This window comes from Nycticebus coucang, chromosome 11, assembly GCF_027406575.1.
Source record: "Nycticebus coucang isolate mNycCou1 chromosome 11, mNycCou1.pri, whole genome shotgun sequence".
NCBI classification, from domain to species: Eukaryota; Metazoa; Chordata; class Mammalia; order Primates; family Lorisidae; genus Nycticebus; species Nycticebus coucang.
The window spans coordinates 88,745,997-88,773,542 of NC_069790.1; the positions used below are offsets into that span (position 1 = coordinate 88,745,997).

General features: G+C 37.1%; 1 protein-coding gene across 7 annotated transcripts in view; it reads left to right on the top strand.

The window, feature by feature from the left end:
- The window catches only part of ST7 (suppression of tumorigenicity 7), a 313,492-nt gene that overhangs the window by 79,881 nt on the left and 206,065 nt on the right, over positions 1–27,546 (top strand). Inside the window, exon 1 of one of the 7 annotated variants that reach the window (XM_053608651.1) lies at positions 450–1,229. The exons of 4 other annotated variants lie outside the window; for them this stretch is intronic. In XM_053608651.1, coding sequence (XP_053464626.1) covers positions 1,217–1,229 — 13 coding nt within the window. In that variant the 5' untranslated portion in view covers positions 450–1,216. Of the gene's footprint in view, positions 1–449; positions 1,230–7,930; positions 8,380–27,546 lie in introns of those variants that run through there. 2 more of the 7 variants (XM_053608649.1, XM_053608650.1) reach the window with 2 other exon arrangements.

The following is a 27,546-nucleotide window of genomic DNA, read 5'->3' on the forward strand; positions in this document are numbered from 1 at the left end:
CGGGCCCAGGCTGGATTCGAACCCGCCAGCTTAGGTGTATGTGGCTGGCACCTTAGCTGCTTGAGCCACAGGAGCTGAGCCAACCTGATAATTTCTTATCAAGGAAAGGAAAGTAACAAAAGCAAAACAAAACTAACAAAACTGACTAACTACTCCAAAAAAACTATTCTAAGAAACCAGTACTTGTGCTTCAAAGTAGCTGCAACTTTGTGTGTGTGTGTGTGTAAGAACAGTATTTAATATAACTAACTGTACATTGGAAATTATTGAACCAGTCGCTTGAAACAAAAAAATGAAAATTGATAAAAAATTTTTTAAAGTTATTTGTTTATATCTTTTGACAAGGTACAGAATTGTGTCAAGAGAAAGTAGCCATGGCTAAAAGCCTATTTAAAGTGTCAGCTAGGACGTACTCAAGTTAAACAATTGGCAGTCGGACTGGGCACGGTGCTCACGCCTGTATTCCTAGCACTCTGGGAGGCCAAGTGTCTCAAAACTAAAATAAAATAAAACAATTGGCAATGAGAGAAATGGCTCAGGGTATGTTGTAGCTTGACATTAAAGATGACATCAGATGGAGTGTGTCTCAGTGATGACCATATGTCCTTTCCATCTGATATCTATTTTAGGACTTGGATAAATGACTTGGTCTTAAATATACTTTAAAGAATTGTTCATTCATTAAAAAAAAAAAAAAAAAAGGAATTGTTCATTCATTACTTTTATTAAGTTTGTCTTCAAATTAATCAAATGTGTTTCAAATGGATCCAGTGTGCATATGTACTGTGAAATGAATGAACGTAATGGTAAAATGATGATAAAAATTTGGCCACTGACCTTTTTAGGTTATACGGCTTTGTATTATTGAGTGCTAGGATGAAATATGGATGTCTTGTGTTCTTTTCTTAGAGACATAGAAAATTTTTCTCCCTAGTTTTAACAGAATATTAACAGAGGAATGAAATGGGAAGAAATAACGGCTGTTTTCTAAGAGTGACTTTTCTACGGACAACTTAAAAGAAGGGGCCAGGGAGTGCAGAGTCCTAGCTGTTGCCGTTGCAGCTTGAGTCAAGATAAGCAGAAGTGTGGGTGTGCTTCGTGTCACATGGCAGGAGGCTTCCCCAGAAGTGGTTTGCCAGACCAGGGAGCTGTTTCATTTTGTGGCTGTTAGAGCTGTACTTTGGAAAACACTCAGTCTCCTGCTTACTGCTTCATTATGGATTATACAGGTAAAATTAAATTTTGAATATTTTTTAGTCATATAGAATTAATTAAAAAATATTTTGAATTTATACTTTAAAAATTATGTATGTGTACTTTTAAAAGTGTTATGTATCAGTTTATTCCTGAGCATGTATGAATGTGTTGTATGTAAATTGTGATTAAGGCTGAGCACTTAAGGGAATTTCTCAGACATGCCCTTGTTGTGTCTCCTATTTCTGTTGGGTCATTCTCAAGCACACTTAAAATAAATTACAACCCATGATTAATCTACATTTCTCCCCTCTGGGCCCCAAAGATTTAAAGTACAAACACTTGAGTTCAGATTATGCCACGTGGGGAATATAATTATACAGTCTACCTAGAGTTTCTGGTTTCTGTTAAATATTTTTGGCACTGTGGTGGTGAGTTTGTGCCTGCGTGTGGTGCTATTTTTTAGGTGGTGTTAACATAATAAGGTGAATTGGAGAATTTCAGTTTTTACTCTAAATTTTATGAGTATAAAGGTGTTCAGATTTTTCTGATGGATACTTATTAGCCTCTTCCTTTTTAAACTGTATAGCCGTGTTCTCAATTTCTGGTTTTACCAAATGATAAGTGGTATGGGTTTGGGAATCATGGGTGGTGGTTGCTTGTTGAGTAAGTGGAAGGTTCCCTTAGATGGGATGGGGTGAAGGCATGGATGGGAAGTGAAGCAGAGAGGAGGTAAGGACATAAGTCTTTGCCCAAAATCTGTATAACCAATTCAGAATTAAAGTATCCTAAATTTGAACTTTTGGGTAATAGTGACACTGCTGACAGACTGCTTTTAAAACTGAAGAAGTTCTTTAGTTCCAAAGGTTTTTAGGAGAGTTTTGCTCTAGGGCAGAGACCTTTTATACCCAGTGTAATAAAATACCTTATACCTTTTATACCCAGTGTAATAAAAATCCAATTATGCATCAGATTGGATTTTGCTTACATAGTATTTATCAATGATCCCTTTAGACCAGTAGATGGACCTTTGGCAAGACAGCTAATTATGCAAATATAATTTTTGTGAAATTTATAATTTCAAATGCTTGCTATTTAGGGTGGCGCCTGTGGATCGAAGGAGTGGGGCGCTGGCCACATATACTGGAGATGGAGCAGGTTCAAACCCGGCCCCAGCCAAAAACTGCAAAAAAAATGCTTGCTATTTAAAGGACTTCTGTTGTGAATACTTTTGGAAGAGAAAACATTTTTAAAGTAGTTCATTGCCCCCCAAAGATTTGTTCTGTAAATTTTTAATATTTTTATCTTGGGGTTTCTTTAAAGTGTTTATACCTGCATTTGTGTGTGTGTGTTTTGATTTTCTTTTCCTCATAAGATTGAATATATTAGAATTTTTATTCGAAGGTTATAAATTAAAATGTTCCTGTCTTCTAGAAAGTTAATTCTATGAGTGGTATGATGTTGAAGCAAGAAGTAACGTCCGTTGTAGCCATATGCAAACAAATGAAATTTGTAAAATTCTAGCTGAAAGCTTTACTATGAGAGCATTTTATTTTATTACTATCATATAGTGTCTCATTCTGTCATCTTGAGCTAGAGTACAGTGGCATCATCATAGGTTGCATCTTATTGTAACCTCAGACTCCTGGGCTCAAACAGTCTTCTTGCCTCAGCCTCCCAAGTAGCTGGGACTACAGGCATGTGCCACCAGGCCAGGCCAATTTTTCTAGTTTTTTTTTTTTCCACCTGGTTCGGGTTTACAGTTTATTTATTTATTTTATTTATTTTTTTATTAAATCATAGCTGTGTACATTGATATGATCATGGGGCATCATTCACTAGCTTCACAGACCGTTTACCAAGTTTCACATATACCCTTGTAAGATGAACCGCTGGTGTAATCCCACCAATCCCCTTTCCTCTACCCACCTCCCCCCTCCCTCCCCTCCCTTTCCCCCTTCCCCCTATTCTTAGGTTGTAACTGGGTTATAGCTTTCATGTGAAAACCCTAAATTAGTCTCATAGTAGGGCTGAGTACATTGGGTACTTTCTCTTCCATTCTTGAGATACTTTATTAAGAAGAATATGTTCCAGCTCCATCCATGTAAACATGAAAGAGGTAAAGTCTCCTTCTTTCTTTAAGGCTGCATAATATTCCATGGTGTGCGTATACCACAATTTATTAATCCATTTGTGGATCAATGGGCACCTGGGCTTCTTCCATGACTTAGCAATTATGAATTGGGCTGCAATAAACATTCTGGTACAAATATCTTTGTTATGATGTGATTTTTGGTCTTCTGGGTATATGCCCAGTTAATTTTTCTAGTTTTTTGTATAGATGGGGTCTTGCTCTTGCTCAGTCTGGTCTTGAACTCCTGGCCTCAAACCATCCTTCTACCTCAGCCTCCCAATGCGATAGGATTATAGGCATGAGCCACCGTGCCTGGCCTTAGTACACTTTGAGTTATAAATATGTGCCCTTCCCCTGCCAAAGAACATAATCATTGATTAATTCTTTTTTTTTTTTATAGTTTGTATATTGGCATTAAAACATTTCTCTGTTTTAAAGTAATACTTTATATATGTATAGTTGATATTGTAAGTAATACAACTTTAATATGCTAAAGTGGACATTAGAAACTTTAATATAAACAGAGAAGGTGGTGTTAAAGAAACTCACAGATAGGACACTTTCAAATTTTGTTGTGTGTGCTGAAAAATGTGATTTAAGTTCTTACCGTATTAATGAATACCTTAATAAAATTAGCTGTCTGATGTGGTAGGAAGCTATTTTGAATGTTCACTTCTCTAGTGATTTCTATAGACGTCTACACATTTGCAAATATAAGTGTATTTGATCCATTAAACCTTGAAGAGAATAACTCAGTTTATGGCACAGTGATTTTTATGTTTTGAATCAGAAAGAATTTATTTGCTGTTAGCCCAATTCATTCAGTCCAACCTCTTTGTTCTGATGTCATTATCATAGCCTTAAAGGGGACATCTTACTAGCAAACTGTTATTTGATGATCACAGAATAGATTTATTGTAAAAAAAAAAAAAAATTTAAGGAGCCAAAAGCACTTTTTTTTTTTTTTTTTTTGCCAAAAGCACTTTTATTCAAGGACTTTGCATGGAGTATTTCTTCCTTCCATGTTATCCTTGAAATTTTTTTCAGGTCTCCATTGAAATGTCAACTTTTTAGAGTAGCCTTTCCTGACAGTTTCGCCTAAAATAACTTTCCCATTCAATTACTCTTTATCCTTTACTTCCTCTTTGTCTTTCTTTTTAATACATCCCATGACTTTACGTATTGTGTGTTTGTTTTTCCGTCTCACCCATTAGATTATAAACTCCATAGGGGAGGGAGTTTGTTCCTAGCCGTACCCCTAGAATGTAGAACAGTAAGCTCCTAGGAAATAATTGTGGAGGGAATGCACAAATAGGGCATCCTTTACAACTGACTATGACTTACTTAAAGATTTTCATGCATCTTTCCTTAACAATAGCATTGCAGTATAATGATTCTTCTTCTTTTTTCTTTAGGGGAGAAAGGGTACAAATTAATTTGAATGTAAATTTTCATTGCTGATTTATATTATCTTGAAATTAACTATTTCTTTTAGCCCATGTATGAATAATTAGAGAGAATGGGTAATCCAAAGATCACTTTGGTTTTAGAATGCATTGTATGATTTTTGGGGCAAGGGCCAATGAGGATCATTAGCTCAGTTTTATTCTTCCTTTATTTTCCTTCATTACATTTTCTTTAGGCAACACACAAAAAATTGTGTTGATTCTCTGAACTGACTAGGGGACAGAATTGGAGCAAACTAAACTTTTGGAATTGGTCTTCAGAGATGTGGATCCAAGTGTTTAGAAACACCTCAGGCCACCAGATCACAGACCCCTTCATAGGAGTCAGAGTGTACAATTTTGCTGGCAAGCAAGATGCCCAATGTTTTTAACATACTGATCCTGTTACAATCCAAAAAGTAGACTTCTTGAAAAATGTTGGTGCTTTTAACTTATTCTTGGAAGTCTGTGCCAAGAAATAAATACAGGCCCTCAGAAAAATGTATTAATATTTTCATACACACACACACACACACACACACACACACCCCTCCAGGTATGTGCTTACAAAAGGAGCATGTAATGAGTTGGCAAAGTAATTATTGCACACAGGGACCATTTTATCATTCTACTTCCCTTCTTGCCTTTGTGATGGGCACATTTGTTCACCATTTTAATGACTGTTCATATATAACATCCCATATACAATTTTAAATAGATTTATGCAAGATAATATAGTTTGGCTTTAAGATTCGCCCCTTTTGAAATGTATTGCCCTTTCCCACTTTCTACAATTTCATTTCTACAGCATTCTTGATATGCCCCTTAGTTGTTGACCTGACCAATTATTTTTGAACGTATACATTTTTATTAATTCCCAAATCTTCAGTTATCTTTCGTGTCGTTTTTAGTTTTCTTTGGTGATTTTTTTCTTTTAAGGATTTTTTACCCCTATACTTTTCAGTTTCAATGTTCCCTTCATCACAATTGAATCCTTAAAACATTGTTTTGGCAATTATTTATTCATTGTTCAAGAGGTATTATGGTAGCATGGTAAAGAACACTGCTTTTCAACCAGACATTTTGGGTTTGAATCCCAGAATGTTATTGACTACCTGTGTGACTTAGGCAAATTGTTTACCCATCTCTCAAATGTGGATAATAGTGGTATTCTACCTTGTAGAGTTATCACAAAGATTAAATAAATTAATACATGTAAAATTCCCAGAATAGTGTCTGCCACATAGTAAATGCTCAGTAAATATTAGCTGTTGTTATTCTTTCCCACAACAAAAGATTTTTTCTTTATCTTATGCAGCATTATCACGTTTTATTCTTAAGTGTACAGTATTTTCAATAAGCTAAACATCAAGTTACCTTGAATAAATTGTACATTCATACAGTGGAATTTTATGCAGCCATTAAAAGGAAGAGGTAGATACCACATATACTGACCAGGAAAGCTACCAGTGATATTTTCAGATGGTAATTTGCACTTTACAGTACACCAGAATTTAATATTTAAAAACTATATATAAAGATGTCTTTATAAACATAGGAAATTGCTGGAATTGGTATATACCTTGGGTGAATGGGGTGGAGAGAAGACTTGAACTCTGGAACTTCCTACTATATATGATTTTAAAAAGTGTGGGATTATGTTATTAGATATGTATGCATATGTTAATATATTTACTTTTGTGCATTTCTGTATTTTTAAAATATTAAAACAAAACTGCTTGTCTTAGATAGGCATTCTATTGAAAGATCATAGACTTCTACATTTTTTTTTTTTTTTTTGTCTGGGCTGGGTTTGAACCCGCCACCTCCGGTATACGGGGCTGGCGCCCTACTCCTTTGAGCCACAGGCACCACCCCATAGACTTCTACTTTTTTTAAAAAAAATTGATTTCAAAGAATAAGATAATACAGGAAGACTTTTATTTGTTTAGTATCAAGAGACAAATACTAATATCTTCAATTATTTCTTTCAACTTTTTTTTTTTTTTTTTTTTTCTTCAGAGACAGAGTCTCACTTTATGGCCCTCAGTAGAGTGCCATGGCCTCACACAGCTCACAGCAACCTCCAACTCCTGGGCTTAAGCGATTCTCCTGCCTCAGCCTCCCGAGCAGCTGGGACTACAGGCGCCCGCCACAATGCCCGGCTATTTTTTGGTTGCAGTTTGGCTGGGGCCGGGTTTGAACCCGCCAACCTCGGTATATGGGGCCGGCACCCTACCGACTGAGCCACAGGCGCCGCCCTTTTTTTTTTTTTTTTTTTTTTATAGAGATGGGATCTCACTATGTTGCTTAGGCTGGTCTTGAATTCCAGGCACCAAGTGATCCCTCTACCTTGGCTTCAAAATGCTAGGATTACATGACTGAGCACCACTCTGGGTCTCTTTAATTATTTCTCTGTGTGGACAGATTAAGAAGAAATAAGTTGTCACAAATGACCACTCATACACAGGTATACCCAGGTGTGTGCACACAGCCTTAAAATGAATGACTTTGGAAATAACAGAAATTCACATAAGGCGAAATGAAGAAAGGAGAAATATACGTATGTGAATACATAAATACATTATGTATTACTAGAGCAGTGTTTTTCACATATGATTAATAGTCACAAAATAACTAATAATGTAATCACTAACATGTGAGTGCTCACTGTGCTCCAAGTAGCGTTCTGAGCACCTGTGCTATTATTTCACTGTTACATTTGTGTGTAAGCCCCAGATGTTTGTGCAATAGTGTACATATTTTCATGTATTTGTGATTGAGAGTATCACCCTTGATCTGCCAATCTGCCACGAACTTAGGGAAAATAACAGTAAACTCTTCCATAATTACTTTTAAAGGTAGATTATTTCTCTTATTTCTGATCTTCATTTCCTTGGAAAGTTCTATGTGCTGCATATAACCAAGAGCCCTGATCTGCAAGCTGTGTTTGTGGTTAGTTGCTGTAACACCAATATTTAAATTTCTTTGAGGTCTTTTTTTACTGCCTGGTGTCACAGGATGAAGAGCTCCTCAGGAGAGGGAATACATATGTGGCTCTTGGCCTTGTGCATTTTGTGACAAAGGAATTCCCCTCTGAATTGCGCTGCTCCCCTGGAGCCCCTGGAGCCTCTGGCTCAAGCCGCGCAGTTGGTCTGTGCAGTGTCCCTGACGTCACCAGCGTATGCATAAGCCCTGCTATTGTCTTACTGCTACAGCAGGGCTGGGGATTGCAGTATCCGCTGTTGCTGCTGCTCCCAGACCTGCCCCTGCTGCTACCTAGTCTTGCCTCACTGCATCCCACAGCAGCCACGTCGGCCTTCCTTTGCCTAGTGGATTTTTCAAAGCAGCTCTTCGGTTTTTGGGTGGTGTAAGAGAGCTTGCTGTTCAATCACACGGGAGAAAACTGAAGCTCGTAAGAGGAGAATCTGGCAGCTGGACACAGCTTGGGCTGCATTGTCTGGCTTCATGACCCTGGCTGTGTAGCCAGCTCATCTCTCCATCTCACAGGCACGCTCTCCTGGCTTTTTCTTCCTTTTCTTTCTTCTTCTAATATTTTTTAAAAGCAGCCTCTGGAGCCAGCCATGTTTGGCACTGAATCTTCATGTAAGTAAATGGATCCTACTTCTCTGCTATTTAGAAATCTGCTTACTGTCACGGTTTCACTGGCTTGGAGTTCTTATCACTTTGCCTTAGGTCATTAACGTTTGTGTTTTGGCTCGAATTACAAAGGAATTGGTCTCAGGGAAGGGACTCCCCTTAACTGGGTTATTCATCCTTGGGGCTAGGGATGTCAATGTGTCAAAATCAGGCCTCCAAGAGGGAGGTAGAAAGATGGGATTCAGGCAGCCTCCTCAGAACGTGTTAATTGCCAGGATCAGACCTGTCACTGATCTATTGTTGTGGGCTCAGTAATGGTGCTTTAACCCTCAAATAGATACTAGGAAGATCTGAAATGATAGTGTTTATTGGAAAGGAAAGAAGGGCTTGCATTTTTCATCTAAAGAGAGGAAAGTGTCATTGCACACTCTTCCTCCAATATTTTTGCAAAATAGCTTTATTTTTGAAGATGGATTTTTTTTTTTTCCATAGTAGCTTCAATCTTGATGTGCTGGCTAGCATCACAGTCCAGCAGTGTAATTTCTTTCTTAAAACTTATACAATGAAAAATTGCTTTGGTGCAGAGGAGGCCCTGCACAATGGGTTAGACAGAATAGCAGTTGTAGACAGCTAGAATTGATAACCACCCTATTGAGCATTATTTAATGTTGGTTATATTGTCAGTGCATCTGTACAGGTTCTGCAGAATATGTTGTCATCATAAGCAAAGATGATAGTTAAGAATTTCTTTTCTTTTTTTTTTTTTTTATTGTTGGGGATTCATTGAGGGGATAGTTAAGAATTTCTAAAGAGACTCAACCTGCTGGCCCAGAGCATTAAACATTGGCAAGACACTATCATTACTGGGGAGAAAGGAGTTAAGGCAGGAATTAAGGAAATCTATTTCTTATGAACTTGTAATTTGACCTTTACTTTCTGATCTCAGGTGATCAGCATGAGTGTTTGTACATAGCTGATGATTATTGTAGAATAGTCATTCTACATAATAATAATAATTCTGATGATTATTGTAGAATTAGCTTTTCAAGAGAGCTAATAATTCTTAGTTCTTTTCTTGATTAGCTTTTTAGAAATTTGGAATTATTATATCCAAGAAATATGAATAGATTAAGTGGCAAAGACCTTCCAGTTTTATTTCAGACATGAAATTTTGCTTAAGTGGGAGCCTAGGTATGACAGAAATATTTGTATACTAGAGAAACAGTCTGTTACTTGATTTAGCTGGCAGTGGAAGTTGAAACTCGGTGTGGGAGTCTTGGACTGGTGACTCTTAACATTGGCCAGTTTCATCAGTTAGACACACAACCTTTCTTGATCATCAAACCTGATATTTTGATAATATTGCTTATGTGCCATGTGATATGTTTGAAAACTGCTTGCTGTTTTTGGTCTCCATAGCTACCAGATTACTAAGCAGAACAGAACAGAACACCGTTCAAAAGACAGAATACTATCATGCAGATTTTAAGATTTTTTTTTTAACTTTCACTGAATACCACCTAGGGTGTTCTGACTGAACTGTCATAAGATATATTTGTTTATGTATCCTGTCTGCAATGCTGTAGTAGGCACTGGAAAAGGTTAAAGTTTTCAAATTATTTTGCTTTCACGATTCTTTTTCTTGAGTTCTGGTTGCCTTGCAGAGCCTTACTTGTATTAGATGCTTTTACTTTTTAAATTGAGGTATGATTTGCATACAGTAAGATTTGTAAGTCTAAGAGTGCAGCTTAGTGAATTTTTGGCCGTGTTTTTACACTCGTGGACCACCCAGATCAAAATGCACAACATTTCCATTTCCCCCAGAAGTTCTCTTGCGGCCCTTCCCTTACTTCCCTCTTGTGACAAGGTAACACCTGTTCTGACTTCTGATTCCATAGATTCAAGTTGTACATGCCTCTTTCAAATTTTCTTGTTCTCCTTCTCACTCTTCACCTATAAGAGAGGAAAATGTCTTCATTTCGAATATTAGTTTGATTAAGTTGATTTAATGGTTCAGACCTTTAAGGTCAGGAATTTGCAGGAGCCTGGGTATAACATATCCTTTCTCACTAAAATCATATTACTTGATTTAACTAATCCCTCAAAAAAATTTTTAAAAAGGCTTTGAAATGCCAAAAATATATCTAGAAGAGTAGACCCTAGTTCATCAAAGACGTACAGAGCTATAGCAACAGGATTAATGGAAGCTCTTTTATGTCTGACATCATTTTACTCAGTATCTCCAATAATACCAGTCTTACCTCTCTGACTTGGTGAATCTAAATCTCCCACAGTTGTATAGATGGGCCACAGTCAGTCTATTTTGGGCCACTTTGAAGTGAAAGTGTTCTGTAGTACAGGGTGGCCATAAAGTTCATGGGCAATTTAAAGTAGTGTGCAGCTTAAAATTCCCCTTGAACTTTATGGGCACCCTGTATTGAATAATCATTACAAAGTGGGAAGTATAGCTTCTGTAGTTGTTACTATCTTGATGTATTTGACTGAGCTTTTCCTTTACTTAAATTTTTCATGTCTAAAAATGGGAGTAATATGCTTACTTTTTATCTGCTTCGAAGAAAGACACTTTTAGTTTCTTTTGTCAGAATAATTTAGGTATAGGAACAAAAGTAGTATCCATAAAGTTTTGTTGAGGTAGGTCATCATTAAAATGTATATTTGGGGTTTCAAAGCCTTTGTCCTAGAAGACATATTCTGAAAACATGCATATTAGGAATACTTACTTTGATTTCATGATAGTTTATATTTAAAAATAAAGTGATTAAATTCTTCCAAATTAAAAATTATCTCTCAAAATTTTTTTTTTTTTTTTTTTTTTGGCCAGGGCTAGGTTTGAACCCACCACCTTCGGCATATGGGACCGGCGCCGTACTCCTTGAGCCACAGGCGCCACAATCTCTCAAAATTTTTAAGAGGAGTAAAAGTTTTCATGTTGAAAGGGAGAAACAAATTTTCATATTTTCTTTTTGTGGAGTAAGGAATGCTGGTTTTGCATTATGGACATTTGGTTATATCCTCCCTGATAAAGCCAATTATTCTTCAAAAAGTAGATACTCTAAGTATGTTGAACATTTATTCAATTAGCATGTATTGGGCTTAGGCCTCCTCTTTACTTCCCCCATGTTTAACTTTTTCAGTTCTCAAGCGTATCATTTAACATGTGCTGTGGTGGGAATTGTGTACTGGTCTAACATTTAACTTACTGGCCTTACTAGTCCAGTGAAGAGAGCAATACCTTACCTGTTGAGAAACAGGTGCCCCTGGGGCAAACAGCATCCATTTCAATCCCTTCTCTCATAATTTTCTTATAGTTATAATAAAAGAGAACATGTCCAGATCATCTTCAGGGGGTGGAAGAAGTACCAACAAAATTTAGGTAAGAGCTACCCACCTGAGCTTAGTGTAGATGAGGAAATAGTGGATGGGTGTATCAGGGGTTCTCTTTAGCTCTGACATAGCTGGTTCACACACCTTTCTTGCTATTCTCTGGATTTCCATATCACCTTGGGTAGACAGCCAGGTGCTGGAAAGGATTTGGTGTACTTGTGATGCCCCATGCAACTTTTCTTTGATGAGCACCCAAAGTTCAGCCATTGCCTTTTATTTTCATTTCTGATGGATTCATTGGGTTGGAAATGACTGCTTCTGAGTTTTTTTTTTTTTTTTTTGTAGAGACAGAGTCTCACTGTACCGCCCTCGGGTAGAGTGCCGTGGCGTCACACGGCTCACAGCAACCTCTAACTCTTGGGCTTACGCGATTCTCTTGCCTCAGCCTCCCGAGCAGCTGGGACTACAGGCGCCCGCCACAACGCCCGGCTATTTTTTTGTTGCAGTTTGGCCGGGGCTGGGCTTGAACCCACCACCCTCGGCATATGGGGCCGGCGCCCTACTCACTGAGCCACAGGCGCCGCCGACTGCTTCTGAGTTTTAATAGTGAGTGTGGTACCATGTTACTGAGAGCAAGGTAATCATCTCAAATTTTGAGCCAGTGTGTGAGAGATGGTCAAATGAATGTACTCTTGCCATATTAGGTCACCAAGATACTGTAATTAAACAGACATCTGGATAAAGAAACAAATGAGTTATAGTCTTCTATTATGTGTATCTCAGGACCATTCTTGGCAACTGGTCACATGTGAGATTAAACTTGGGTCTATTATTTTGATGTAATTTCTGTGAATTGGCTGAGATGTGAATAGTGACTATGGTCATTCAAAAATGGCTATTCATAACTGGACCATTTCTCAAAATAAGCACCCAGTTATTATTAAATAATTGTGTCAAAGACTAATAATGTTTTTGCTGTTGGTATGTTTGATATTTTAGTACTCTATTTTGTTTTTCTTTCATTAGTATTTACCATATGAAAATAAGTAATTTAGGAACACCAGCCATTTTCCTTCCCTACAACTTAAATATGGCTGTTAGATTTAGCTGTATAGATTTTAGATGCTTTCATCTTACTTAAAGCAAAAATAGAAATACCTAGGTGTGTCCACAAAAACACACCTGTAAGCCTGCCCTTAGAGCATTGAACGTAAAAGAAAATGTTATTATATGATATTAGATAAGTGGTATACAATAGACTACTAAAGTCACAAATATGGAAGAATAATTATGGATTACAGGGACTTCGATTGGGATACAGTTGTTTAGGAGCTTGGAAAGCTAAAGCTCATATCAACATTTTTGACTCATCTTACATATTAGCCTTTCCTTCCTTCTAACAACATATATTTGGATGTGAAATTTCCTTTTGAGTTTCTTGGCTATTAATAGTTAACAGTATAATTTTTAGTATCAATAGAATATTTTCAATTAAATAAGATAGGACTTTTTATTCTGGTATTTATATACTTTTGCTTGTACAAAAGTGGAATGAAAATACTCCTGATTATTTTTAAGTTTTCTGATTTCTTATTTTCACTTCAGTATTGGTCTCTAATTGTTACTCTTTAGTTTGTTCAGCAAAAATTTCATATGAGCTTTTAGTGGTTTGTTGTTCTCATTGTCACTATCGACCAGATTCATATCCTGTATAAACCGTGGGGAACCATGGAGAAATTACTGTCTATGGGAACTTTCCCGATGGAATCCCCATGGAGTTACACAGGATGTGAAAAGAATTCATTGTTGTTATGGATTCGAAGCTGGAAAAGTTACTGATTATGTGTATATATTTAAAGATTACTAATAATCACTGTATTAGATTATGTTTAAACACTGTTAAACTTTCAATATAAGTCTGTATGAGACACAAGAGTATGAATTGTATGCTCATTTTTTTTGTTGTTGCTTTTGTGGAAGATATAGATATCCCCCCATTTTTCCCTAGTCGGTATCAAGCATTAATTAACACACTTATTAATATGTTTTTAACTACAAAGTGCACAAATTTTATATTATTTAAAAGTCACATTTACTGTCCTAGGATAGTAGATTTTCACTATATTTTATTTGTATGAAAATAGACTCAGATACCTATGAATTGACAAATGTAGATATAATTTAATGCATGTTGTAGAAATGGCTGTCACTACATGTCACGTGCAGCAAGTAAGTGCAGAGACTCTGGCTTTCAATTGCCAGAATTCAAATTGTGCTTCTACCACATTCTACCAGAGTTTGGCCATCTACCATCAAAGCGCTATAAAGTGTGGCTTATCCAATGAACTCTTGGTGTTAGGGAGTTTGACCTTTTGGGGCCAGGGCATCTGTACCAGGGTGGGGCTTATCAAGGGACATATGTGGACAGTAGAATCTAACAATGGGAAAGACTGGCTAAAGAAAAGGAGATTTCACTTCCTGAGGCTGAGTGGAAGACTGGAATTTTCATCATGGAAATCTTTAAAGTGACTGAGTAGGGGGGTCTGAAGGTAGGAGATTGCATGGAACTGATGAAATGGGTCAAGGCTGCCAAATGCCCGATGTATTTTTCATTATTAGCCCCAAGGCAGACATTGGTCACAACACTTCTCGTAGGATTGGCTTAAGCCACTAAGTGTTTTCCATATTAGTTGAGTAATAGTCATATAGATAAATATTTAAATAAACTTGTAAATACTTACTGAATTAAGGAAAAAATTAGAACTCTTCAGTGTGCCAGAAATATTTGCTTAGATATGAAATAAATACACCTTTCTGTGTCACACTGTGGTTCTCGGTAATTTCAATGGCTTAATGATACAGAGTCACCACTGATCTTTTTTGAATGAAATTTACTCCAGTTGAAGATAAATGCTGCGTAGCAGGAGTACCTGGCATATATCAAGCGTTCAGATTCTTTAAAATTTGGATTTGCCATGGACTAAGGCAATATTCCTGGAAATATGATGTGTGACTTGTAGGTTGTTAATACTGAGTTTAATAAAATTTTCTAGGGTAAGAAGTTTATCACATATAACTGGCACATGTTAAAAACGTGTCAGTGAACAACTCTTAATTATTATCCTTCACAGCAGGAGCAGATGACAAACAGAATAATAGCATATGGACTTTTTTACTAAGCTGAATTTGTTAGTAGGTAAACTGCCATATACTGATAATTTACCATATACTGGTAATTTAACATCGTTAAAGGTTATTAAGTAAAAATAATGATTTACTATAATCAATTTATTTAAAGCATGAAAACTGAGAATTGTTTGCAATCTTGATGTGATTTTAAGAATGAGGAATGATTATTTTCCTTTCTTTTTTGTGAGAATTTCACCCTGTTAAGATTCAGCTTTGGGGCATGTTTTGGAGAGTAGTGAGCCTGACTGGAATACATATGCATTAGGAATCACAGTGACTCCGCTGGAATATTCTTTACTTTCTCGTCTACCTCTGGCTACTTCTAGAACACCTAGGGTCAGGGCGAGGCTTTGGTAGAGTCGAACCCAGTGATACACATGGAAGGTCCAAGCCTAGACTTGCCTCTGAAATCTGAGTTTCTCACATGAAATTTCCTAGACTTGTTTTAGTATAACAGTGTTATCTGTTGCTACACAACAAACTACCCCAACACACAGTAGCTTAAAACAAATATGTATTACTTATTGTATTTTATAGTTCCATGGGTTGAGTGCACCCCCCACGATGGTTCTCATGAAGGACTTCTCATGCAGTTGCAGTCAGATTTATGTAAGTGCTATAGTCACCTAAAGGCTCATCTGAGCTGGAGCTCCAGGGTAGCTGGAACTATCAGTTGAGGCTGGCTGTTGACTTGGGGCTCCAGTGGGGTTGCTGGCAAGAATGCTGATGCAGTTGACTCTAAACACAGGAATTAGAGGCAGATACCCCCACCCCCACGCAGTTGAAAATCTATATATAACTTTTTTTTTTTAATTGAGACAGTTTCATTATGTCACCCTCAGTAGAGTGCCGTGGTGTCATAACTCACAGCAACATCAAACTCTTGGGCTCAAACGATTCTCTTGCCTCAGCCTCCCTACTAGCTGGTACTATAGGCGCCTACCACAGAGCCCAGCTATTTTTGTGTTTTTTGCTGTCCCGGGCCCGGTTTGAACCCACCAGCCCCAGAGCATGTGGCCAGCTCCCTAACCACTGAGATACAGGCACCCAGCCCATATATAACTTCTGGTTACCCTAAAACCTAACTATTATTAGCCTACTTTTGACTGGAAGGCCTTACTGATAACATAAACAGTTGACTAACACATATTTTGTAGGTCTGTTAGATGTATTATATTCTGTATTCTTATAATGACATAAGCTATAGAAAAGAAAATGTTATTTAAACAATTATACAGAAGCGAAAAAAATATATTTACTATTTACTATTCATTAAGTGGAAGTGGCTCATCATAAAGGCCTCATCCTTGTCATCTTCATGTTGATAGGCTGTGGAGGAGGAAGACAAAGGGTTGGTCTTGTTGTCTCAAGGGTAGCAGAGAAGGAAGAAAATCAGCATGGAAGTGGACCTGTGCAGTTCAAAGCTGTGCATTCAAGGGTCAAGGTGACATCTTTTGTTCTTGTGTTTGAGGTCTTTCGTTCAGTGTAATATTTTCAGCCACATTGTAGCGGTTGGTAGGTCAGTTCTTTTTATTGCTGGGCAGTAGAAATAATGTAATTGGCTCATCTATCTACCTGTCTATGCTAAGTTGTTTCTGTTTGGGGCTCTTATGAGTACAGGTGCATGTATAAAATAGTCAGGTGTATTTCTTTATGTGGACATGTGTTTTCATTTACTGGATACCTAAGAATGCTATTGTTGAGAAACTGCCAAACCCACTTCTAAAGTGGTTATGCCATTTTATATCCCCACTAGCAATGGATAGGAGTTTATTTGCTTTACATCCTTGGCAACATCTGGCACTTTCAGTCCTTTTAATTTTTGCTAATTTAGTGGATGTATGTATAGTGGTATAATGTGATGTTTATTTGCACTTCTCTCATTCTTAAAGATATACCTTTTTTTTCATGTGCTTATTGGCCATTTCCATATCTTCTTTGATAATATATCTCTTTAAATTCTTTGCTTAAAAAATTAGGTTGTCTTCTTACTATTGAGTTTTGAGGTATCTTTATATACTTTGGTATGAATTCTTTGTCAGATATATGTATTGACAGTATTTTCTTATAGTCTGTGGCTTTCCTTTTTATTATCTTAATGATGTTAAGTTTTTAATTTTGTTGATATCCAGTTTATCAATTTCTTGCACTCAATACAAAAACCAAGTTGCTTACCTTAAGGTCTCAAAGATTTTGTACCCTGTATTTATTTCCACATGTTTTACGTATTTTGCTTCTATGTGTACTACCAACCATGTTGAAGAAATTTTCGTGTATAATGTGAGGTAATGGTTGATATTCATTATTTTTGCAAATGAATATTCAGTTGCCTTTGCACCATTTCCTGAAAAAACAATTATGGGCCCATTAAATTGACAACTTTATCAAAAATCAGTTGATTGAATCTTCTTGTTTTCTTGTTTTACTCCAGAGATCTGACTCCAGTGCCATAATATTGACTGCTTTATACCCTTCTGATCACTTTTGAAATCAAATAGATAAGCCCCCTCAAATCTGTATTTTTTTACAAATTTGTTTAGCTATACTTGATCCTTTCATCTTCTATAAATTTTAAAATTTGCTTATCAATTTCTGCAGAAAGATCTTCTGGAATTTCAATTGAGAGTATATTTAATCTACAGAGCAGTGTGGGGAGAGTTGATATTTTAACAATATTAAATCTTATCTGACTGTGATATATTTGTCCTTTTAATTTCTCCCAGCAATGCTGAAATTAAAAGAATAGCTGTGACTTTTTTGTTGTTGTTGATAAAAGGATGCTTATATAAAGTGGAGTAATTTATTATCATCCACTGAATATATGTTCCTAAGGAAAATATAGTAAAATGTAAAAGCGATTGTATTAGTAAAACTTCATTAATTTGAATTTGGGAGAATTATTTGCACTTGTAAAAGTTTTACATAGTCTGAAAAATGAAATTTTGCTAAATGTATGATGCCATGAGGAAGTCTTTTGCAGGTATGTTTTAATAAAGGGATAAGAAAGATTTATACCTAGAACACTTAACATTATGTTCATGTAAACTCTACTTTTATGGCCCTTAAAACATTTGTTCTCTCCTTAAGATGAATTACTTCTTTCTTGTTGTTTGTTATATCTTAGGAAATCACTTTATTATATTTGTATATCCTTCACTCCTGTTCTTGCCTAAATATTCATATTTAATTAGAAAGATCTGAATTTATGCATTGTTATATTTGGAAACAGGATTCTCAGTCTTACTGAAACTGGTTCTGTAGTCTTGTTAGATTACTGACCTTTTGGAATATCTGACAAATCTGTGGATTCTTGTGATTTTAAGAGATTTGAAACCAAACCTCTCCAAGTCGTTCATTGCTGCCAATGTAAGTGCACAGTGGCAAGTTTGTGAACTTAATTATCCAACACTGTAGGAGGACAGACCTGCTGGTCATTCCAGAAAAAGAGTTTCAAAATTGCCGTGAAGGGTGGACTAGGCCCTGGTAGCTGTGCATCATTTCCCGAGGGGAGTCCTTCAAAGGTGACTGTAGTGATAGTCAGCAAGGAGGTGTGTAGCACTTTTTCTAGGATGAGTTTGTGAACTTAATCGTTAGACTTTTATGTATCATTAATATGAATTTATAAGCATTTATCTAATGCCTAAAGAAACTAACGTCAAATTATGCATTCTTGTTTTAGGCAGCTTGTAAAATGGTAGTCCTGCAACAGTACCTGGTTAACTAGTATAGTCTTTTGACAGCTGTTGAGATGAATATGTGTAATGGATTATGAGTTCACTGGAGCTTACTTCCTCACCCTTTTTCTGAGTTACTTTGTTAGTTATTTTCCGTATACATGCATAAATAGCACAATGCTTAAGAATCTGGGCTTTGAATTAGGCAGACAAGGGAGCCTAATTTTATTATGTTGCCTTGGGCATCTTGTGACCTAGCTTCAGTTTATTCATCTGTAGAATGGAATAGTAGTTATAATACCTCATTACGTGCAATAATTTTTTTCATGGGTTAGTCATAATGCTTACATGAAATACATATGTAGAGTGGCAAACCTCTAATGGCATGCGATAAGCGATCTTTTAAAGTTTTTCATACCAGGAACGCCGTACTCAGTAGCAACATCAACATACTGTGTGAGTATTTGATGTAAAAAAGAGTATAAGCCACAATAGAAATGGCAGCATTAAATGTACAAATGGGAAAGAATTGTTTTAAATGGAAAGACTTACTAAGTTTTGTCCCTGCCATCTGACAGTTTACGTTCCAAGGCGACAAGATGAGTGAAATTATAATTCCTACATGTATACGTTTATTTGTATTGATTTGTATTAATGTTTGTAAACATGTTCATTTACCTGCTGTCAGTCCTCTTGCTTGTCTTTACGTCACAGGTTTCTTTCCTCAGATATTATTCTCCCAGGTTTCTGTCATAGTCACCTGCATTGGTCTCACTGGCTCCCCTTCCTCCATATCCAAGTCTGTTCCGTAGGTGACAGGCAGGCTTGCCTACCTGCCTCCTCCCCTCCCTTCCTTTCTCCCTTTCCCTCCTTCCTTCCTTTCTCTCTTGATAAATATAACTAATATGCAGCAAAATGCAAAGGTATTTGATTCTGTGAGTTTTAACAATTGCACTCCTGGCAGCACCAAAGTAAAATACAGAGTATGTGTATTTCTTCACAAAGCTCCCTAGTGCTCCTTCCAAACAATTTCCCTCTTCATCAGGCAACCATTTTCTGATATATAATTTAATATTAGTTTGGCTTGACCTTAATTTCTATGGAATTACACAATTTGTATTCTTTCGTGTCACGCAGCTTGCCGATCAGATTCCTCAATGCCCAACACCTGTTCCAAACACTCTCAATGACTCTTCATTGCTTTTTTGAACTAAATATAAATTCTTTGCCTGGGTGTTCAAAGTTAGCCACCATATGGTCCCAACTTTCCTCTCCCAGCTTAACTCCTACTACTACTCTGAATATAAGCTGCAGCCAAACAGAGCTTATTTGCTTTTTCCTGCATGCCTTTCCCCATGCAAGGCCTTATGTTTGGATCTGCCTCTATTTCCAGCTATTCAGATCTTAATTATTTTTAAACTCTTAGGTGTTCACCCCGGGTACCAGCTTAGGATCTTTCCTGGTTCGTCTGATGTTATTCTGGGTCTCTTTCTTTAACCCTCATCTCATGATCATCATCATAGGCCCCCACTTTATACGCCACACTATTCTCAACTCATTTTCCAACATCATCCCTCCCTACGCTCCTCCTCCCAGTCGCTGCCCTCTGCCAAAATCCATCCTGCATTTTTTGAGAATCCAACTGAACTTTATACTCATTCTATTAGCTGCACTGCCTTGATCAATCAACTTCTCTGGCTTCATTTTCTTTCTCTGTAAATGAGGGTACAAACTGTACTTAGTCATAGGGCTGCTGTTGTGAGTTTTAAATGCCTTCAGATTTTATTGTTTAGTAAAGTTTCTGTGAGTGTTACTTATTATTATTGTTATCTTAGTCATTATTGCCTTATCCTTCAATTGCATTTAATTTTCTCATTTAATAGTTTACTATGAAAGTGATGTGCTGATGGATAAAGAGTTATTTAAAGACAGAATGTCTGTTTCTGGGCTTTATGGTTACTTCACTGAACACCCATACTTAATCTCATCTCTTAGAGTGTCTTGCTTATTATTAAACCCAGTGTTGTCAGTAACCTTTTCTTTACTCAGGAAAATTTTTGAAATATGAATGGAATTTATACTTTTTTTATGGTATCATTTTAAAGTTATCTCATTTACTATTTAAGGAGAGTCTTTCTAAATACAAATAATCACTCCTTGGTTTATCTGGTTCACATGTTTGTAGTTTTGTTGGTTAGGTTCTCTTAAAGTTATGTATATTTGTAATTTTTTAAAAAGCTTTATGATACTTTCATATAGATGCTGTACCATGCATTACATTGTTTAATCTTCATTTAGATGGATTAAGTGACATCTGAGGAATTTGATATTTAATTGAGATGGACAGAGTTATCACTATGTAAGGAGAGAAATGAAACACCTAAGTGTTGATTTCTTTTAGGGTTTATACTAAGATCCATCAGCGATGTCTCTGGTTGTTATGTGGGGGGACAGGAAGCAGCATTCTACTCCTTCCAGTATTTGTGTCTGTTATGATTCCATGCAGAAGGTGAGTGATCTGGGTTTTTCTTTTTAGATATAAAATACCCATGTCCCTGAGTCCTTAGGTCTTCATCTGCTGCAGAATCATAAGCCAAACACCTGACTACAGTCTGTTTGTTTTTAGTATTAAATTGACCTTTTCCAGGCTCTCTTATTGAGGAAGTTGGAATCTGAGTAATACCAGCTATGTGTGGTGTCAGACTAGAACAATAATTCAGGGATGCAGAGTACATCTTGCCTTTGTTTCCTGAAATTGTGCATTGATTTCTTTTGTCAGTAGATTTCAAATGAATGGAAGCACCATTTTCTATTTTTAGGGTTTTTTTACTGGGGATGGGGGAAGGGCAGACTTCCTTCAAAAGCAAATAATTCCTCTGCAAATTCAAATTTTACCTGGTACATCTAATTTGCTTAAAGTAAAACACACACCCACAGTAGAGACTTTAAATGAGTCAGTCGATTTTATGGTGGGACCTTTTGTCTCATAGCAGCTGGATTAAAGCTTTTTTAGGCACTTTCTTTCTTTCTCTGTCTGTCTTTCTTTGGAGACAGGGTTTCATTTTGTTTCTCCTGCTAGGCTGGAGTGCAGTGTCATCATAGCTCACTGCAACCTCAAACTCCTGGGCTCCAGCAATCCTTCTGCCTCAGCCTCCAAATTTGATGGAACTATAGGTGTCTGCCACCATGCTCGGCTAATTTTTCTATTTTTTTTTTGTAAAGACAAGGTTTTGCTATTGCTCAGGCTAGTCTTGAACTCCTGAGCTCAAGTGATCCTCCAATCTCAGCCTCCCAGAGTGCTAGTATTACAAGGATGAGCCACCGCACCTGGTAGGCTTTTTCATTTATTTATTTATTTATTATTATTATTTTTCTTTTCTTGAGATAGGTCTCGCTATGTTGCCCTGGGTAGAGTGCTGTGGCGTCACAGCTCACAGCAACCTCAAATTCTTGGACTTAAGCAATTCTCTTGCTTCAGTCTCCCAAGTAGCTGGGATTACAGGCACCTGCCACAACACCCGACTATTTTTTGTTGCAGTTATCATTGTTGTTTAGCTGGCCTGGGCCGGTTTCGAACCTACCAGCCTTGGTTTATGTGGCTGGCATCATAACCACTGTGCTATGGGTGCCAAGCCAGGCTTTTTCATTTTTAACAAGGAGAGTATCTCCATTCTAACCACTACTGTCAGCATAAGAACTTTTTTCATGAATATTTTTGAGATTTTTCATTTTTAAATAGATAAAATGGAATTACGTTTATAGAGGTAATTTCTCCTTTTTTGATATTGGATGATCTCTAATTTATAGCTTTGAAAAATTAGAATCAGTTTACTTTTTGTTTTTAAGTGAATAAATTTGTTTTAGAATAGATAGTCCTCAAACAACTTGTTAGTTCTAATTTGAATCAATAAATATTTGCTGTTGGCTGGGTATGGTGGCTCCCCCTGTAGTCTTAGCACTCTGGGAGGTCAAGACAGGTGGATTGCTTGAGCTCAGGAGTTCAAGACCAGACTAAGGAAGAAGGAGTCCTTGTCTCTACTAAAAATAGGAAAATTAGCCTGGCATTGTGGCAGTAGCTTGTAGTCCTAGCTACTGGAGAGGCTGAGGAAGGAGGATCCTTTGAACCCAGGAGTTTGAGGTTGCTGTGAGCTAGGCTGACACCATGGCATTCTAACCTGGGGCAACAGAATGAGTCTTTGTCTCAAAAAAACAAAAATATGACCAATTGGATGATTAGGAGTTCTTGAGACATGTATAGGAAGTATATAGTTTTATGCCCATTTCCTAAGTCATCTGGAGGTTTCTTAGAATATTAGCATTATATGTCTGAGATACTGTTTTTTCTTTTTCTGACCTGGAGTAGACTTGTGGAGGTCCCTGGCTGACAAATAAAATAATTACTTGCTGCCTAATAAATCTCTGTGGGACTTGTTTATTACTGTTTGGGAAGTCATTCCACATGTTAAGACTTGACTTTCCTGTATTGTATTAGATCTCCTTCCCCCTGAAGCCTAACATTTCTATTTTGCCTTTCATCCAGTTGAGCCATCTCCCTACCAGTGACCAGATCTTTGTAGGCAATCAAGTCACTGTACAAATGATCGATGTCAGACTAAATGGTGCATGACATTTTAAAATTTTTGTTGTGTGGGCCTCTAAAAACATCAAGTCTGGAATAAAGGATAGCATGACATTTATCATACATCTGTAGAATTGGTTAATCTGGTCAGGAGATTACTGAGTACACATATCTTACTCATTGAGCTGACTGGGCTTTTATTATTTGCTTTTGAGAACTGATAGTAGGAATAAGGGTGAGTAAACAGCTGTGCTAGACTCTGTACTTTTTCTTTTCTATCCAGCTACTGTGCAAATGCACATGACCATTTAAGCTGCCTTCTCAGAGATCCCTGTTGAGCAGAGAAAGGAAGCATGGGCAGGAGCATTTAGGTGGCAGGTGTCTTTTCCTGGGCAGCAATAAATCATAGTCATATACTTTTGGATTTGGCTGCCCATTTTGTATTTCAAAATAGTAGTTGCATAATAATACAATGCAATGCATTTTGTCAGAAAAGCCCCAGTTGCTTGAATTTCCCAATCTAAACTCAGTTTCAAATCCTTTCCTGGGGGTGTACGTAGGCGTGATAACAGTGTCAGATTTTGTTGTTTTTTTCCAGCACTTCAGCCCACAGGCCTGTTTTATACTCTTATAAAATCCAGCAGGTGGCTTTATAATGTGTCCTCCTTTTTCTAACCCCGTTGAAAAGCTCTAGGTTTGATCCAGCATTCTGGCTGTAGGAGCGCTTGCAGCATGAGTGGAGAGCGCAGCTCTGCCCTGAACAGCTGCGGTGGATGTCGTGTGGGCAGCCAGAGCAATTGCCTGTGCTGTGTTTGGGGAGGCAGGCTTCCCCCTAAACACTGCTATTATATGCTCGTGAATAGGAGAATTTGGCATTCAGAAGTAGGGTCCTGTGACCTTGTATTTTTGTATGAAAATATGCAGCATTGCATTTTTATATTATGCCCTTAATTCATAGCCCTATCACAAAAGCTTCCCAAAGGAGAGCCAGTTTTGAGCTGAAGAGGAAAAGGTTTTATGCTGCCATTTAAATGGGGAAGGCGGTCAATGTAATAGATTAGAATGAGGTACGAAACAAGTAAGCCAGCAGCAAAAGACTGATTCAAAAATGTTGATCCTAGCCTCTAAACATCACCTCTGATAACCTGAGTTACAAATAGACGTTTTCTTTCAGAATCAAGATAATTGAGTGCTGTAAACTTTTCAAATTCTTTTTTTGGAGATGTTGGGAATATGTGATTTTATTCAATTTTCATGAAACTTAAAATTGTCCATTACACGTTAAGCACGCTGTGTTGCATTTAAAGATTTTTTTTTCTGTTGTTCTTACATTCCTCAAAGTCTTTTCCTGGTAGTCTGTGCTTCTGAAAATGTGAGAGAGATCAAATGAGCCTTTTAGTTATATGGCAAATAGTATTATCTTGAATTTCATAAAATATATGTAGATAAAATTGGATCCAACATGTGACATTATGGTTTAGTTGTCACTCCCAAGATCTAAGTTGTCTACTTGATGGCAAATCGATACTTTCGGAAATACTTTGCTACGGTAGGCTTCTGGTGGCTGGTGGTGTTAGTCTATGTAGTAACAAGAGCTATGTAAGAAGAATATGCAGTGAAAATAGTTGTTTTACATAATCGTGCTCTGTGTGTGATATTGATGGTAGATTTCTTGGTATAAACTCTCAGTGTTCTTTAAAGGGAACCAATGGGAGGAAAGGGCTTGACTTTTTATACTGTAACCTTAGGTGAAAATATTAGATGGCAGGTGTTTGATAGTAAAAAAGATAGGCTTAATGACTTTTAAAGGATAATTTTCTATAATTTATTTGGAGTCTTTTTTATTGCTAAGATTATTCCTAAGGTAACTGGAAAAGAGTCTCAGTACACTAAAAGAGAACACAGCAAATGATAGGGTTTGTAATAGTTCCTGCTACTGAAAAAGGCCTCCTGCATTAACCTGTGAAGGCCAGTCTGGTTTTCCTTATCAATACTAATTTCTTTTCCCACTGGGTATTGATTTGATGCCCAGTGACACTTTCATTTCTCAAAGATAGGGCAAGAGCTATTTTTTAGAACATAAAACCATTTTCATTTTTTAGCATACATCTAAAATTATGTTTCCTTAACACACCAGAGTTCATTTTCATTGTGGACCTCTTAAACAATCCAAATAATGTAAAAGGAAGGAAGAAGCAAGAGAAGTCTCTGAGCTACAGGGCCAGACGGATTAGGATCAAATCTTTGTTCTGCCTTTGACTAGTCATCTCGGATAACTTTATCATCTCTCAATTGAGGACAATACCTGGCCCATAAAGTGCTGTTGAGGGTTAATGAGATAGTGTATGTGAATGGCTTGGTGTGCTGCTCCACATATAGTAAGTGTTGAGTGCATAGTCACATAAATATAAATGTGAATAAACCTCTAGTGAGCACTTAGAGAGTAGCTTGTTTTAAGGGGTTAATATTATACATAGATACACGGATAATGTAAAGGTAGGTGTGTGTGTGAGTGTGTGTGTGTGTAAAATCTATTGAGGATCTCTACCTGTGTTTTTAAAGCAGAGTGTCCCGTACAAGAAATGAGAGATTTTATGATTATTAATAACATCCCAATCTTCCCACTCAGTGATGAGTTCCCTCACTGCCTTTGAGTGATTTGTGTAAAGGGTTGTCATTTGGTACAAAACTACTTTGCAATCTGCTTTTTTTCATTTGACCATAGTTTATAAATATTTTGCCACAGTACTAAATTTAATAGCCACAGAGTATTTTCTTGTAGATTGAAACATATTTTTTAAACTAATCTTTTACTAATGGTTAAATTTTTCTTTTTCATTTTTTCCTTCTGTAAATAGATGTGACAAACATTCTTGTGGTTCAATCTTTGCACATAGCCATGTTTTTTGGGTTTTTTTTGTTTGTTAAGATAAATTCCTGGAAGTAGAACTGGAACAAAAGGCTTACAAAATTAAAAATGCTTGGTTCCTATTATTAACTTATTCTGAAAATTTGTACTCTGGCATATATCTTGGTGTAAACTCAGAATTTGTAAGGAGGTGGAAGAATGCAATTCTATCACATTCTCTCCCTTTTTGTAGGGAAAAGAGAGCTTTTTAAAAAAAATTATGTTTTTTTCTATATAGTTTTCTGAAAATGAATCTCTCCTCCCTACCCTGCACCTGAGTAGTTTTCCTGGGGTAAACACTTGTTCAGTAAGCTGTTATCCCAGTAAGTTTGACTTGGACTCAGAACGAGCCAGTGATCCCACCTCTTTGCAGTAGCAAATCATACTGCCTCGTCCAGCCAACCACTTTGCAAATCTTGGACAGCTGTCCTCAGGGAATAATGCCACACCCCTCCGGATGCTTTACTTTCCTAGAGCCATTCTTGGTTTTTTTGTTTGTTGGTTGGTTTGTTTTGGTTTTTAGAGACAGAGTTTTACTCTGTCACCTGGGTTGGAGTGCAGTGGCATCATTGAAGCTTATTACAACCTCAAGCTCCTGGGCTCAACTGATCTTCCTGCTTCCACCTCTGGAGTATCTGCGACTGACTATAGGTGTGCAATACCACACTTGGCTAATGTTTTTTTTTTGTAGAGATGGGGTCTTGCTATTGTCCAGGCTGATTAAGAACTCCTGGTCTTAAGTGATCCTCCAGCGTTGACCTCCTTAAGTGTTAGGATTATAGGCGCGAGCCACTGTGCTTGGCTTGTAATTTTTATTTTGACTTAAAGTCTCCCAGTGGAGGAATAAAAGTGAATTATTTATGCTTTATAGTTTCAGAGTATTTAAAAATTGGTGTTGATAAAAATAATGACTAACGAAGCAAGCATTGGTATGCATTGCTAGGACATTTGAGACTATTCCTTTCCAGTCTTTCCACTGGGGCCTAGCATAATTCTGTTCTGCTATTTAAGAAGTCATATATTTGAGACAAATTAAATTTTCAGGTCAAGAAATATTTACTTGATTAAGCATAATACTACTCTTCTGCTCACTGCATCATATTTGCGCATCAACAAGACTTCTCAGAGAAGGCCGGGAGTTCCCTGTGTTGTTTAATTGCTGTCAGCCAGGTAAGGCTTGTCTGAGTGGGGTCTAAAGAAAGCCCGAGCTCATCCCGAGATGAGGAAGTGATTGTACCCTGCACAATACGCAAATGTTGCTGTTCATCACAGTCCCTCAGAATGCTTCATAGATGTTACTTCAATTCTTCAGATTTTAATATTAGTCCTATTAATTTTCAAGTCCAAACTTGCACATGAACATCGCCACCCCTGGGAGACAGTAGGTATTGTCTGTACCATTGGTATATGTCTATACTATTTCTGGTTGCAGAGATTCCAGGGGAGTATTAGCGCCTGCCTTGAAATGATATGAAATG